Below are 16,085 nucleotides of genomic sequence, written 5' to 3' on the forward strand. Positions count from 1 at the left end.
GGCTACCATTCTTTTAGTTCCGCTAGCCAGGTTACACATGCGAATACTTCAGTGGCTCTTTTCGGCCCAGTGGTCATATCAGGAACACCCCTTGTCCCATCTGATTCTCATCACGGAGAGATGCCGGCAGGATCTGCGTTGGTGGCTTCTTTCGTCCAATCTGGATCAAGGGAGACCCTTGAGCCCCCCCGTCCCCTGTTGCCACAGTAACCACGGACGCCTCCCAGATAGGGTGGGGGGGCATTATCTGGGCGAGACGGTCCAAGGTACGTGGCAAGACCATGAGGTTCACTTGCATATCAATGTTCTAGAGATGAGAGCGGTGCTTCTAGCGTTGCAGGCACTTCACAGCTCTCTTCCCAGGGGAACTATTGCGATTCTTTCCAACAATATGTCGGTTGTCTGGTATCTGAACAAGCAGGGAGGAACCAAGTCCTACCCCCTATGCAGAGAGGCCATGAGAGTGTGGAATTGGGCAATCGCTCCCAGCACTTTCTAGTGGCAATGCACATTCCAGGGAAGTCCAATGTGATAGCAGACAGGCTGAGCAGAGCTATTCTGATGCATCACGAGTGGTCCCTGAACGACAGAGTAGCTGCGCAGACCTTCTCCAAGTGGGGCCTTCCCTGCTGCGACCTCTTTGCCAGCCCCCTGAATGCGAAGTGCAGCAATTTTTTCACTCTGATCCCCCCACAGGGGGAGTCACCCAGGGATGCTCTAGTCCACAATTGGCCCTCCTGTCTGCTCTACGCCTTCCCGCCGGTCCCTCTTCTACCCAGAGTAATTCAGAAGGCTACCTGCTTGGGAAGCAAAATGATTTTGATCGCAAAACACTGGCCCCGTCAAGTTTGGTTCCCCTTCCTTCGGAAGTATGCAGTGGATGGTCCTTGGATTCTGGACCCAGCTCCAGACCTATTGACTCAGTCAGGACATCTCCATCCATCCCTATGAACACTCAGGCTCGCTGCCTGGCTCCTTCACTTCCGACCTTAGTCAGACAGCATATTTTTACTCCGGAAGTAGTACATATTCTGTCTTCCTCCCACAAGTCCTCTACTAGGAAAATATACTCTAGTAAATGGAAGAGATTTGCAATTTGGGCTCAGCAACGTGATCTTGACCCCTTACAGCCCCGGTGTCGGCGGTGTTAGATTTCTTAGCTACACTCTTTAGACAAGGCCCGGCTGCCTCCACTTTAAAGGTTCAGTTGGCAGCAATCTCCAATTATCATGTTGCACATGAGCCTTCTCTCATGGCTCATAAGCTGTGTAAAGCCTTTCTGAAAGGAGCCTGGTTGCTGCACCCTCTGGTTTCGCAACCCGTCTTGCCTTGGGAATTAGATGTGGTGCTCAGAGCTTTGACGTCTTTTCCTTTTGAGCCAGCAGCCTCCTGCAAATTAAAATTTCTGTCATGGAAGACTGCCTTCTTGGTAGCCATAACTTCAGCCAGAAGAGTATCGGAGCTTCAAGCCCTTTCTGTTAAACCTTCTTATTTAATTTTTCATAAAGACAGAGTATCTCTGCGACTTGATCCTTCTTTTCTCCCTAAGGACTCTTCTGCTCTTTGTCTCCATCAGTCTATTGAGCTTCCGGTCTTTTTCAAGTTTTTCCAACAAAGCAGAATACAAATTTCACCAGTTGGATGTGCATAGACAACTGAGGTTTTATTTAAATAGGACACAACAGGAGAGGAAATCAGATCAGTTGTTTGTGTCCTTTTCGGACAATAGAATTGGCAGATCTGTAACTAAGGGCACTATAGCTAAGTGGATTAGAGACTGCATCTCATTTATTTATGCATTAGCGGGTAAGGATCTTCCCTTTCCAGTTAAGGTGCATTCTACCAGGGCTATGTCAACTTCAGTGGCCTTTCATGGTAGACTATCCATAGATGAGATATGTGCAGCGGCTACTTGGACTTCTCCACATACCTTTATCTCTCATTACAAACTGGACGTGGCCTCTAGAGGTCGGGCTTCCTTTGGTTCCACAGTGCTCAGGAGCGTTTTCCAGTGAGCCTCCCAGGATTTAGGTGCTAGGGACGCTGTCCCGTCAGTAATGAATGTAGGCGAGATAGGATCACATTACATCTTTTAGTTATGTACTTACCATAACGATAGATGTATGTGATCCATCTCGCCTACATTCTTACATACCCGCCCTCCTTCCCCCTACTGTTGGACTTGGAGGAAACTTGTATTATGAGTCCTCTGAGGATATTATTTTTTCTCTCATCTTACATATGTATCCTTGTGGTATGGTGTATGTGGGAAAATCATATTGGGGCAAACAAGATCTGGGGGTTTGGGCGTGATGCATCCTGGGATACAGGGTTAGCCCAGCCAATGAGAGACTTCGTGCTAGTTATAGTGGCAGAGTCAGAGCCGACTCTCTGCTCCGAACCCGTCAGTAATGAATGTAGGCGAGATGGATCACATACATCTATCGTTATGGTAAGTACATAACTAAAAGTTTCACTGATGTACTACTAGTATTTAATAATAAAACATATAAACACTAAAATGGTAATACTACTAAAACTTACTTAAAAATATATCAATTCATCAGTTTTAATATCATAAGTGTTAATCAACTGAACATACAAAATTAATACATATTTGGCATGTGTAAAAAATAAGTTATAATTTTGCTGCCCTTAATTTAAGGACACTATTAATACTTAAATGGTCATTCAACCCTGGTTTTCTTGTGGCATCAAGTTTTAGTTGCCAAAATAACGCTTTGTATTCCAACCGGGCTTCCCATAATCCACCCCTTAGGTCCTGCTTAACCTGTTCAATTATGTAAAATTTAAATTTACTATCTTTACATTCCTTCTGATGTCTGCACAATGCATTTGTGTCTTTGTGTAATAAAATATCATGTGTATGTTCATATATTCGTCTTCTTATAGGTCTCTCTGTCTTATCTATATAGAAGCTGGGGCATACTCGCATATAGCTAACAATTAAAATGTTCCCTAGCTGTAAATCTAAAATTTCTAGCCGGAAGGTGTAGACTGTCATGCTCCAAAATATTACCACACTGGTTGCAAAATCTGCATCTATAGGTGCCCACTTTTTTCTGGGTCATTTCTGTCTCGAGTTCCATTCTTTGACCCTCTAGCATTTCTTTTATGTTCATGTCCCTTCTCTTAATAAATGTTGGACGTGAAGGGATATATTTACTAATTTCCACATTAGTTGTTAATACTTTTCAGTATCTTTTAATAGTGTCTTCGACTTCAGCCGATAAAGGGGTATGGGTATGTATAAATGCCAGATCATATGCAACATCTAGATCTTCTGTTTTGTTGAAGATATCTATCTCTTTCCCCATAATAAGCTGAAATTTCTTCTCTCTCCTTTTTCACCTCTCTTATTGACTGGTTTATTAAAGAATTAGGGTGACCTCTTTCCATAATTGTCATCAATTTTATTTCGTCCATAAATGCAGTTTCCTCACTACATATTCTAAAGGCCCTAATAAGCCGACCCTTAATAATACCTTTCTTTTGGTTGTAAGGATGTTCACTATCATAGTGTAAATAAGAATTTGAATGAGTTGCTTTCCGAAACACTCCAGATACGGCACAGTGTAAATATATGTAAAAGGGAATTAAGGTATCTATAAAGCTAAGGAAGCTCCACAACCGAGAGGGTTGGTGGGGAAGGAAGGGATACCAAACAAACTCTTGTCCTGGCACAGGACTAAGCCTGAAAAGCAAATACCACCAGAAAGATAAACACTAACAACAAGTACATGAGAAGCAAAAAATTATCACTTACAGACTGCCTAAAGCCCTGAGAAGCTCAGAGAGAAGAGAACCTCATGCTTAGCGAAGTGCAGCAAACAATATCGAATGGGTTTGGAAGAGAGGAGCATTATGAGTATGGGAGGAGCTCAGATGTTGGAGCCTACAGCTTTGGTATGCAGCCGCCTCAGATACGATGTCAGATCTGAAACCCACAGGTTGAACAAATGAAGGCAACATATCTACTAATATTTAAATAAACACTGTGTTTCTTGTAGAAAACAAAACATGCCACTTTTAGTCAAAAATCAGAAAAAATATACTTTTAAAAAGGACAATAAATTCCATGCGGATGAAATCTCTCAAAAGAGAACTTATCTGACCGAAATGAAGCTGTAGCTAAATTGCTGCTCCTGAGAAGCTCATTGCCTCCTGTGAGGAGGCCATAAAGTATCCGAGTCACTTCCTTCTGATTATTTATCTGACTAGTACCGCGCAGACAAATGGAAGGTGTGGGAGGCAGCCAGAGTTTTTAAAGTAGCCAGTTGTTGATTCCTAAGCAGGAAACAAACCAAATAGCCAAAGGCTACTGCAGGAGTGAAGAACTTGAACATGTACTGTGCTTTCTGTACTACGGCCTAGCCTAAATTCATACTGTGTAGTGGAAAGTAACTTGTCTGTTAAGTTGTTGATACAAAGGCTACTGCTGCAGTGAGAATGAAGATCATCCTTTCACTGTAGCAGCAAATAAGATCTGGACTTCATGAGGGCACAAAAGAATGATGGGGAAAAAATCAAGAAGCTCAAGGCTATGGAGCACTGGCAAATAGCTGTCCAGATCAGATCCAACAAGCTTAGTATCCAAGAAGTCAGACTGGACAGAGATGAAAAAGGATCAATTTGTTCTGTTGATGAGGCAGAGAAATGGAAAGAATGAGCACAGAATCATCCATATTATGGGATGGAAAACATGTCCACAGTTAACTCTGCCTTCCGCTTAATGCATAAAGCGGTAAAGGATTTCCAAAAGCGTCACAGAAGTCATTTTCTGAATTTGGAACTCCAGAGGAGAAATATGCCACCATGTCTGCCACCACCCACTTCAAGACTATGAAGTGCTTAAATGGTGATGCCTCTGTCTATGGCCTCTGGTACACCAGAATTACATCTCTACTTGGGTAACAGGACCATATCTTCCCTACTCAGTTAGGCATCTAGTTATTGTGCAGCACCTAAATTAAACACCATCTTGGAAGGAGCTTAATGCTTTATGGTCAATATCACTGTTCATAGCTTCACAGGCTGATGTGAAGCCACCCCCTCCAGGAAGAACTTCCTTCACACTGTGGAGAAAGAGATGAATACCACTTCTCCCAAGTAAATTATCTATAGTGAGAACCTCTGACAGATTCACATTCAATAGTGGAAGGTCCACTTGGAGATTGTTGGGGATTGTCTACCACCCTCAGGCCCATTTACAGGGATATGGCAGCAGGAGATAAAAAGGGCACACTGGCTTTTTAACAAGCAACACCTCTGAGACCACTGCAATGACCTTATTCTCAAGCATGCAATCATCATCATCATAAACATCAACACCCACTAAAGCTCATAAGGCACGCAAGGGTCTGGGCTTGAAGACTGCACTTTATCTTCAAAAAGGCCATCAAGAACAGAAACCTTTTGCGATCAGGGACAACCAAAAGGAAAGCCAATCATCTGAGATGGTATCACAAAGGGCGAGATTCAGTTTACACTATGCCCAAACATTACAGCTATGACAGCATCCATTCAAGGGATGCCACCAATGGGAGTTAACTGACGGGCTCACAAAAAAGTCATACAATCAAGGCAAACTAATCCTTAAACAGTAGGGGGTGCAAACAAAGTCAAAAACAGTGTTAATCAAAGGAACTTTCTTGTGCAAACAATGGACAATGTTGTTCCAAAACACAACCCGCAACAAGGAGCTACACGGTTGGGAAACCTTGAAGAGACTCCATCCGGAATTAATCATGTACAGGGTGGAAAGGAAGTCCTTAAGTCCTATAATGGAGTCAAAAACAGGTAGGATCAGAAACCTCAGCCTCATTTCAAAAGTCAATCAACTTTCACAGTTCCTTTGAAAAAGAGTGTCTGTCTATACCAAGAGCATTGCAGAATGAGCTTGGCCTCTTAAATTAAACTTTTCAGGATGACAGAAACCTCCAAGACACTACCACCCATGACCAAGTCTAGAAATCAGTAGGTCCTAAAGTGACTGTTTTAAGAGCTAGGAAAAACTTGTACAAATTCTCTTTGCCACCTAGGATCCCTTACAAAAGTCAGTGTTGTGAATGCTACTGCAGTGCAGTCATCATTTGGACAACTTCTTTGCACTGAAAAAGCCTCCAAAAATCTCATGTTCTATCCACAGACTGACAATGGTCAAGTGTAGGTAGAGACATGTCCCTGCTGTTTGAGTGCAGTTTCCAAAACAAAAGTAAAGCATTTTTTTGAAAATTAAATCAAACAAAAACCTATAGACACAAACCCAATTAGATGGTGCTAAAGAGGGCCTTCCTTGATCTACAAAATTATGTTGGAGAAACATGGTTTCTGTGTCAAAATTCCCTGATTCTGCTTGGTCAGAAGGGGCACCAATGTAGGTGCCGATAAAGATGTTGCTATGATCTTATCTTCTGGCACTGCCAAGGTCAGTGAGAAGAACTTCTGTACTTCAAAAAATAAATTCTTATTTTTGGAAAATCATCTGAATTCCAGTATCCATTTCAAAATCTGAATTGGAAGAGGGAGAATTCATTTATTTATGCATTTCGCAGATTCATTTGACAAGTCCCCATTAACTTTTAACATCATATTCTCTTTCATGCATGTCATTAGTCTCCTTGGAAACAATCCAAGGGGGAGAAAAAAAGCAACTAAGGAGAAAAAAGAAAGTTATTTTGTAGTAAAATAAATAACAGACTACAGCCTACCTCAACCACTCAAAAGACTTGCAATGTTTTGCTTGAAGCTCTCCAAAGATAACTAAATGGTTAACAAGCAAAAAGCACTGCATAGACAAAATTTCTTTGCCATCAAAAGTAGAATGTGAGGCACAAAGGGCACTACATATGCAGAATTCCTGCACCATCAAAGCACCATCAAAGCAGGATGTGAAGGACTGGGTGTTAAGAACAAATAAAGTTTCTAGCAATATTGATTTTATGTGAGTTCAGCATACCACCCAAAGGTTTGAAGAAATGATGGCACAAGACCAGTGCTGGTCTTCAAAGGACCCGGCTTATTACAGTGGCCCTTCCCAAGGAGGATTATGCATACCACCAGGTAACTACATTCAAGGCTCCAAGTGCTAGACCAGTGGAGTCATCTTCTTCGACAACCTATGAAAGCCTCCCTCAATCTAAGAAGGTTCTTTCAGGGTTAAATCTGCTAAGAAGGTTCTTTCAGGGTTACCTGCACATCAAAGATCAGTGAGCTGAAGGGGGACTACAAAAGTCATACACAGTTCTGATGGACTACTGTTTCTTCTTCGTGGTCACTACTTGTCCCTGTGAAGGATATCCATACAACATTTTCTCAGGGAAAAAAGGCACCCACTGTGTACACCAAGAACTCCTCTATTAGGGCAGGACAGCTTCAGCCAGGCCAACCTTCACAGAAACCCCCCAGCTCTAGTCTAAGCAATCAGCACAGTCAAACCTATAGCAAAAATGCATGAAAGCTTAGACAGAGAGAGAGAGAGACAGGATGCTATAAAAAAGATTTTCATCTATTTCCTTCTTTCAGCCCAGGCTTGGGTAGGAAAGCTTTTCAGATCTACCAGGGGAAAATAAAATCTATACAGAAAAAAATAGGTGCAGGCTCCAAGCCCCAATAGAGCAGAGGAGAATAAACTTGCCTACATCAACAAATTTTATAGACTTCTACTGTTGTGAGGAAGCAAAATGATACAATCTTTCTGTTATATACCTGGACTGAGAAGATCACAGAGTTAGCCCAAGGTGTCTAATCAAAGCAGACTATTCACCTTGGGGATTAAGAAAGCAGCCATTTTCTCAGCAGCCAATGTAGTATGTGTTTGTGTCTTTTGGCTTTTTCCCGGTTAGGGGTCGCCACAGCGGAACTCCGGTCCGCTAATGATTGGCAGTTGATTTTTACCTACCAATGCCAGGCCTGATGCACAACCTTCAACGAAGGTACGCCCATTCACGCATGTCTCCACGCAGAAGACACTGTAGCTGAGAATCGAACCGGACAGCGTCTTACTGTGAGGCGACAACGCTACTGCAGCACCACCACTGCAGTTAGCAGCCAATGTAGTACAAAAGGCTGAATCTTTGATGACTACCTTCACTGAGATGGGGCTGCCCAAAGAAGATCCTCTCTTTTTCAAATATAACAATTAAAACATTTCAAGAGAAGAGGAATGGGAAGAGGACAAAGGCAGTTCCATGAAGTACTTCATAAGCCTCATGTTTTTTTCCAAACCAATGGGCCATCCAGGACTTAACTGCATCAGGAGTTTCAGATAATGGAATCCAAGTCCTGAAACGTCTTTTAAAAAGATGCGGTAGACTGGAGACCTTCCCCTGCAGTTCCAGCAATGAAAGTCCTTGCAAAGATTACTGATGTCAGGATGGACATGCACTAATGTGCTGGGAAAGAGATCCAGCGTTTTGGGGTATGGGAACACGAAAAGCTTGCAACAGCCGTACTGCTGGCATCAACCTGATTCACCAAATGGTGTGATCACACATGCTTGCAGACAGGCCCCACTTAAGTTTAAACATCTGCAAGAAGCTTAAGGAGTGAAACACAATCCCAGGCATGAGAAAACTCAGCACAGACTCATTTAACTGGGCCAATGAACAGTCTAGTAAGTTGAGAACTTATTTTCTAGTATCAGGCTGGTTGTACAAGTACTGTAACCAGCCCTCCGGTATCACGCCAATCACACACATGCCCGAGCCAGATGTTTATCACTTTGTCAAATAGCATATTCGGTGAATGACTATTCATCGAACCCACTTAAGCGAAAACTCATTTTAGCGAATGGTCATTTCAGCAAATTGTTTCAAAGGGAAAGGAAGTAGGTGGCCATCATCGGGAATTTGCCCCTTTCCCCAATGCAGTGCGATCTCAGAGTTGGTATATTTAGTTGGGGGGGGGGGGTTAAGCCCTCCACTTTGCTGAGTTTTAAATTTTGTAGCATTTCTTCTGGTCAGTAGCTGGTCCACCAGTCCACCCCCCCCCCCAAAAAACATTTGCAGAAATGATCATTCGCTAAAATTAGCTTTCACTTAAGTGGGTTTGATGAACAGTCATTCTCTGAACAGACTATACGACAAAGTGATACAGACCTGCCTGAGCCAGCTACAGTGTGAACTGTACCTACATCCTAGGATGCACTCCAGGATGGGAGCTTGTGGTGCAGTTCTTCTGATTACTTTGTTTTTTGTTTTGCCAAAAGACAAGGGGCCAGTCAAATAATGTCTGCATGAAGGCAAATGATCGATGCACAGACATCAGAAAGCAACTTGTGAAATGGACTTGATTGGAGACATGTGGTAGTACCGGGACCCTCCCACCAATTGTCATTACAGGATCTTTTATCCACTACCATCTCTCTGGTAGTCAGATAAGCAAAACAGTTGCTTACTCTGCCATCTGCAGATGATCAGAATTAAACCACTGACACTTAAGTTTACATCAAGATCCTGTCCCTGGCAGAAGATAGAATGCTTATGTGGATCTTTGCTTTAAATATGTTGGCCACAAGGACATTTGAAAGGCTTCGCTGCTTTAGGCAGCAAATGCAGTAACTTTTCGTTGAAGAAGGGCCCAAGACCTAAATTGTTAAGTGGCAGAAATGAAGCTGTGAGCTGTGTGTGACTTTGGCATGCTCTTCTACAGTCAAACATTAAGGCAAGTACAACAAACTGCTCACACTCACATAGTGATTTCTGAAAAAATGCCAGCAAGTAATTTGAGTATGAACCCACTCACTGACCCACCAAGAAGGGTTCCTAATGTTCAATCTGTTAGCAGGAAAGGAAAGACTAAGCACATTTGTTGCCTCAAAGGTTTTTGACTACTAACGAGGTGGACAGAAAGTTAGAACATTACTATGTGAAGGCTCACCTTTTCATTCATTGTTTTATGGTTCTTCTTAGTTTTCTTTAAAAACTGTTTCAAGCTTCCAGACGACATATATTCTGTAATAAAGATAACCTAAAACAAAAAAAGAATAGTTAAGTCAATCATAAAAATGACAGAATAGTTCTTTTTCAACCTAGTAACACTTCATTATTACTAAGCTAACAACTTGAACACAGTTGCAGCCACTGATCAAGCAAAATCAAAATCACATCTAAATGCATGTAGACAAACTGTAAAGACAGAAAATGCACAGTTGAATGTTGACAACACACTGGCACAAAAATAATACAGCCTTTGTTGAGCACATGCTGCTTTGCTCACGGCTGTTAATCATGTATTGAAAAAGTGCAACAGCGACAGAAAAGCCTATGTACAGATTTCTCGTACTTGAAGTAAAAAGTCCAAATATAAACTGAATTTGTTGCACCTGGTTCACACGCACAGCAGCCCCTCTCAGGTCCACAGATGCACAGTTTCTCTTGAGCTTCTATTCTAGGTTGTTGGAGACATTATTCCTTCCTGCAAGTCACTTCTCAAAGCACAAGAATCCCCCCTTTGACTGAGGTACAATGACCGCTTCCACTCGAGCTCTAGTACAAGACAATACAACTCCCCTTTGTAATGTGAAAGAATCTTCAGCATAACTGATGTATCTTAGAAATATCCTTATTTTATGTATGAAAATGTTACACAACTGATTTTCTCATACTAATACATAGCATGACTAAACTACTTATAAACAAAAAGCAGTATTTTAAAAATATTTAAATCATACAATGGCATTCGCAATGTTTTAATGTCAAAGTACTCAGAAATGCAATAACATTTATACATCAACATCACATACAGCATGCAATACCTCCAAAATACTACAACTCATTAAAGCAAACAAATCACACATTTCGCAGGTGCACCTATACACGCAAAAACAACCACCCCCTCATTGTCTCCAGTATTTAACTGCATTTAACAAGGACTGTATTTAAATGCCAACACAGGCTGCGAGAGATATTTCTCTCCCTTTCATGAAGCATTATAACATCCTTATCCTCAACTGGAACCACTAGTTAAAATAAGCACAATTTTGTTAATGGCCTTATCTTTTAATATGTGAAGAGGTATTCCTCTGTAGTTGAAAGATTAGGATGCCCCCCCACCTCAATTCAGCTACATTTTTCCTCCAGTACCAGTACTCGGAGGTGTGCGCTTCTCTGAACAATGCATGTTGTGACACCATGCACAAGAAAAGAACAGCACATATTCATTGCCCTCACCAGTTCACCCCAACCAAGAGACAAGTAATCTGAAAATGCAAGAAACAAAGAAAAGTCCGCATACATAATAATTACACACAAAAAAGCCTAATTTTGGAGGGAGAGAGAGAAATTTTACTTCACAATATGTGTTTACTTAGATAATGCAATGATCAACTGGATGACTGTTTCAGGCACATCTCTGGGTCCAAAGGAATAAACTGTTGCTATTTCAAACATTTAAAACAGATATAATCTACTTAGTACAAATGACATTAAACCATACAGATGGCATTAGCTACAGTGGATTTAAAAAGTTCACACACCCATGTTAAAATGCCAGGTTTTTGTGATATAAAAAAATGAAACCATAATAAATCATTTCAAAATTTTCCCATCTTTAATGTGACCTACAACCTGTACAATTCAATTGAAAAACAAACAAATCTGTTAGGGGAAAAATATAAAAAAATAAAAAAATGTACAATACGCTGGTTGCATAAGTGTACACACCCTTAAACTAATACTTTGTTGTGTGTGCACACCCTTAAACTGATACTTCGTTAAAGCACATTTTGATTTAATTAAAGCATTCAGTCTTCTTGGGTAGGAGTCTATCAGCATGACACATCTTGATTTGGCAATATTTGCTCACTCTTCCTTCCAAAAGCACTCCAAATCTGTCATATTGCGAAGGCATCTCTTATGCACTGCCCTCTTCAGGTCATCCCACAAACTTTCTATTGGATTTAGGTCTGGGCTCTGGGTGGGCCATTCCAAAACTTAAATTTTCTTCTGGTGAAGACATGGTTTTGTTGATCTGGATGTATGCTTGGGGTCATTGTCGTATTGAAAGGTGAAATTCCTCTTCATCTTCACCTTTCTAGCAGACGCCTGAAGGTTTTGGGCCAAAAGTGACTGGTATTTGGAACTGGTCATAATTCCCTCCAACTTGACTAAAGCCCCAGTTCCATCTGATGAAAAGCAACCCCAAAGCAAGATACTGCCACCACCATGCTTCACCGTGGAAATGGTGTTCTTTTGGTGATGCGAAGTGTTATTTTTGCGCCAAACGTACCTTTTGGAATTGTGGCCAAAAAGTTCAACCTTGGTCTCATCAGACCATAACCCATTTTCCCACATGCTTTTGGGAGACGATGTATTGTTTTGCAAATTTCAGATGTGCCCGGATGTTTTTCTGTGTAAGAAAAGGTTTCCATCTTGCAACCCTACCCCACAGTCCACACATATGGAGAATACGGGAGATTGTTGTCACATGTAGTACACAACCAGTATTTGCCAGAAATTCCTGCAGCTCCTTCAGTGTTGCTGTAGGTCTCTTGGCAGCCTCCCTGACCAGTTTTCATCTAGTCTTTTCATCAATTTTGGAGGGACATCCAGTTATTTGCAACGTCACTGTTGTCCCATATTTTCTCCACTTTTTGATGACGGTCTTCAGTGTTCCATGGTATATCCAGTGCTGAGGAAATTTTTTTGTACCCTTGTCCTGACCGATACCTTTCAACAATGAGATCCCTTTCATGCTTTGTAAGCTCTCTGCAAACCATGGCTTTTGCTGTAGCAGACAACTGAGTAAATGTCAGGAAAATCCTACTAGGACAGCTGAACTTTATTTGGGGTTAATCAGAGTCTCTTTAATTGATGGCAGGCGTGTACCCAAGAAGACTGAATGATGTAATTAAATAAAAAGGTGCTTCAACAAAGTATTAGTTTAAGGGTATGCACACTTATGGAACCAGCGTATTGTACATTTTTTTTCTATTTTTCCCCAACAGATTTGTTGGTTTTTCAATTGAATTGTACAGGTTATAGGTCACATTAAAGGTGGGAAAAGTTTTGAAATGATTTATTGTGGTCTCATTTTTATATCACAAAAACCTGGCATTTTAACAGGGGTGTACAAACTTTTTACATCCACTGTATATTTTCCACAATGTGGCAGACTCAATTCACGGTACTTATCCAGTTTCAGACATATTGCAAGAAGTGAAGCATTAATGATTACCTGGGGATATAAACTCATTCAGGAGAAATAAAAGGGGGGATGTAAGGATGATGAATGGAAAGGATAGTAAGAAACAAGTGTTTGTTCATATACTAGACCAACAGCTTAAGAGCCCTTAACAAGCCTATCCAATATGACCCGATTTCACCAAATATATGGCCCTTAGGTGCAAGAAGATGGCATGGGTTCATGCCCATCCATAAGAGACACAGGCATTACCCCAGATGTGACTCTGCAGTTCCAGATCCATTGATCCAAACTGAATTTGAAGAGAGCCAGTTCCAAAGAAGGGCAATCTCAGACACACATCTGTCTCTCTGGCACATTTTGTTTGAGTTGCTGACCAAGTTTAGATCCCTAAATCAGGTGACCCTTATTCTGTTTGACTTACGGATGTGCAGCAGCTCCATCGGGGCTGGAAAAGTGAGTGCCTTGTAGGTCAGACATCGGTCACCCCCTTAATAAATGTAAGAGACAGAGTAAAGTAAAGGAATACAGCTTTTAGTCTATCCACATACGACATTTTACGATGAATCTCTGAGGTCACTCCAAGCTGCTTTAGGTGCCTAGTCATGTACATGCCAAATGGCACATCATACTCTATTACTGGTCTAATGACTCTTGTTTAACCAAGCTCCTGGAGGTGGGCGACTAGCCTAACTCCAGCTGAAAGCAGAAGAAAGTCAAAAGTTAAGTTGTTATTTTTTACTGCTCTGCTTCATTTATTGGACTTGCTCATACTTTTAATTTAATTTCTCAGCCTGCTCGCACTGTGCATTTAACTGCACAGGTGACTAGACCGCTCAGTTGCTGCAAGTGTGTGTGCTGGAATTGTATTCTCAATCTCTCTGCTTATTTTTATTGCACTGTTGTTTTTTACTATTTGTTTTTCCACTGTTGCAAAAAAGTTTTAACAGTTCTAGCTGCTACTGGTGTGTGCCTCAACGGTTTTAACTTTAACAGAGCTGCTGTTGTGCAGTTTAGAGGAGCCCTAGTGCAGATTTGCTATACTCAGAACATTTTGGTTTATTCTGAACTTTCTTCTGGCCGTTCTTGTTGGTGGGAGTCCCTATACAGCCTAGTGAGAATAGCATGCCAACTGGAACCCCCTGGTGAGACAGGAGAGGTGGATAGCTCAGTGTGTGGGTCCTTACTGGTTATTTTTTCTGCAAAGGAAGGCTTCCGTTGGTGGTATTTAAACCCCGCGTTTGCACAGGCCTTCACTGGTTTGCATGTCGCGCAGCAGTGTTGCACTGTAGTAAACCTCTGACAAGGTATTCCTTCTTCAGATTTTCCCTTAACTGAGCCTGTGTGTTCCCGAGGCTGTGAGCCAGCAGTGGTGCACTAAACTTGCCTAGACCCTGTATACACCTAGCTGAACAGCGCGCCTCAGATCTTCCACCCCCTTCCTCCCCTACTCCCATTGATTTCCTTGGTCCTTCCTCGAAATTTTGACAAATAGATTTCAGTTTGGGAGAATTATCTAGCATTAAATTACTCTCTAAAACCCTATGATCACTGAGCATCAACTGTGGTAAAACTTGTTATGAACAGTAATTTCTTTAGGAACATAAGCAATGTCCAATATGTTCCATTCCCTGGTAGGTTGTTTTACAATCTGAAGCAATTGCTGTTCCTGAACATATGTTGTGAATAATTTCCTTCCTAATGATGCTGAATCAATATTATTCCAGTCTTTCTGCTAAACTTAAATCCCAAGCCACTATTACTCTTCGTCCTTCCTTCCTATGTTTCATGCAAGAAATGTACAAATTTTTCTTTCTAGGTCATCAGCACTTGGTTTTGTAGGTCTATACACACCAACAATTGTTATATGTTCCAGGGTTGTCTTTACTGTCACAATTACACAATCTATAGCATTGGTGTCATCATTAAACGTGTAATAATCACAGGTCTCATAACTATCTTTAATCCCTATCAAAACACTTCCACCTAATTTTTTTTGTTAGACTAAGTTTCAAGTTTCACACACATCAGTCTTATGGGAACATAGCACATTTTCCAATAAAAACTTTATTATTAATGCTCTTAGCATTAACAACCGTCAGAGATGCATGAAATGTTGCTATCTGAACTGCTACATTTTCGACCTGGCAAAAATCCTGCCTTGTGTTTGTCAAATATTGCAAAATATCTGCTACAAAAATTCTCTTCCCTGATCTTGACAAGTGCATGCCATCCTGTCTGAACATGCATGCCCAAAACTAGGCTTGGATGCTTTACACATTTCCATTTTTTTAAAACTGGACATTTCTTCACATAGGTATTTACCCAAAAAAATCTTTTCATTCATGTTGACATGACTCTTCTTTCTGTGTGTAATTTGTGAAAAATATGTCTACACCTGTACAAGCTAAGTTACCTAACAGGGCTGCAAGTTCCCTACTAACAGTCAATGTGTCCTTGTGGAAGAAATCATTTATGCCTACATGTATAAAAACAGATCCATACTTCCTTACATTAAGGCATACTAAGGCCTGCCTCACATCCTCTATTTTTGCTCCTGACAAGCATATCATATTCATAGTTCATTATCTTCTCTTGCAGATGTATCAGTTCCTCTAATAATTGTATCTCCAACTACAAGAATATCTTTTCTGACCAGAGCTGAAGAATCTTCAACTTCAAAGTCAGTAATATCTGCTCTGTCAATTGTTACAAAGGAATGATCTTCTTCACCATTAGTCTTATTAATCCCACTGTTTTATTGCTTATTACATTTACAGGCATAAAATTCTCATCACAACTTCAGCCAGGTTGTTAATGTCAGTCTTTGTTCTCTCTTTCTTAAAATAATGTCCCTCAGTCCTTCCACGTCCATTTTGATTTCTTCCTTTTCACCTGCCTCCTTGCCTCTTTTTTCTAAC

At 41.1% G+C, this 16,085-nt stretch overlaps 1 protein-coding gene across 4 annotated transcripts in view; it reads right to left on the reverse strand.

Annotated features, from left to right (window-relative positions):
• The window catches only part of NRBP1 (nuclear receptor binding protein 1), a 1,787,342-nt gene that overhangs the window by 1,340,874 nt on the left and 430,383 nt on the right, over positions 1–16,085 (reverse strand). For all 4 annotated transcript variants that reach the window (XM_044061499.1, XM_044061500.1, XM_044061497.1 and 1 more), the window contains exon 5: positions 9,901–9,990. In XM_044061499.1, coding sequence (XP_043917434.1) covers positions 9,901–9,990 — 90 coding nt within the window. The remainder of the gene's footprint in view (positions 1–9,900; positions 9,991–16,085) is intronic.

This window comes from Protopterus annectens, chromosome 2.part0 (assembly GCF_019279795.1).
Source record: "Protopterus annectens isolate FY-2018-M chromosome 2.part0, PAN1.0, whole genome shotgun sequence".
In the NCBI taxonomy this organism is placed as follows: Eukaryota; Metazoa; Chordata; order Ceratodontiformes; family Protopteridae; genus Protopterus; species Protopterus annectens.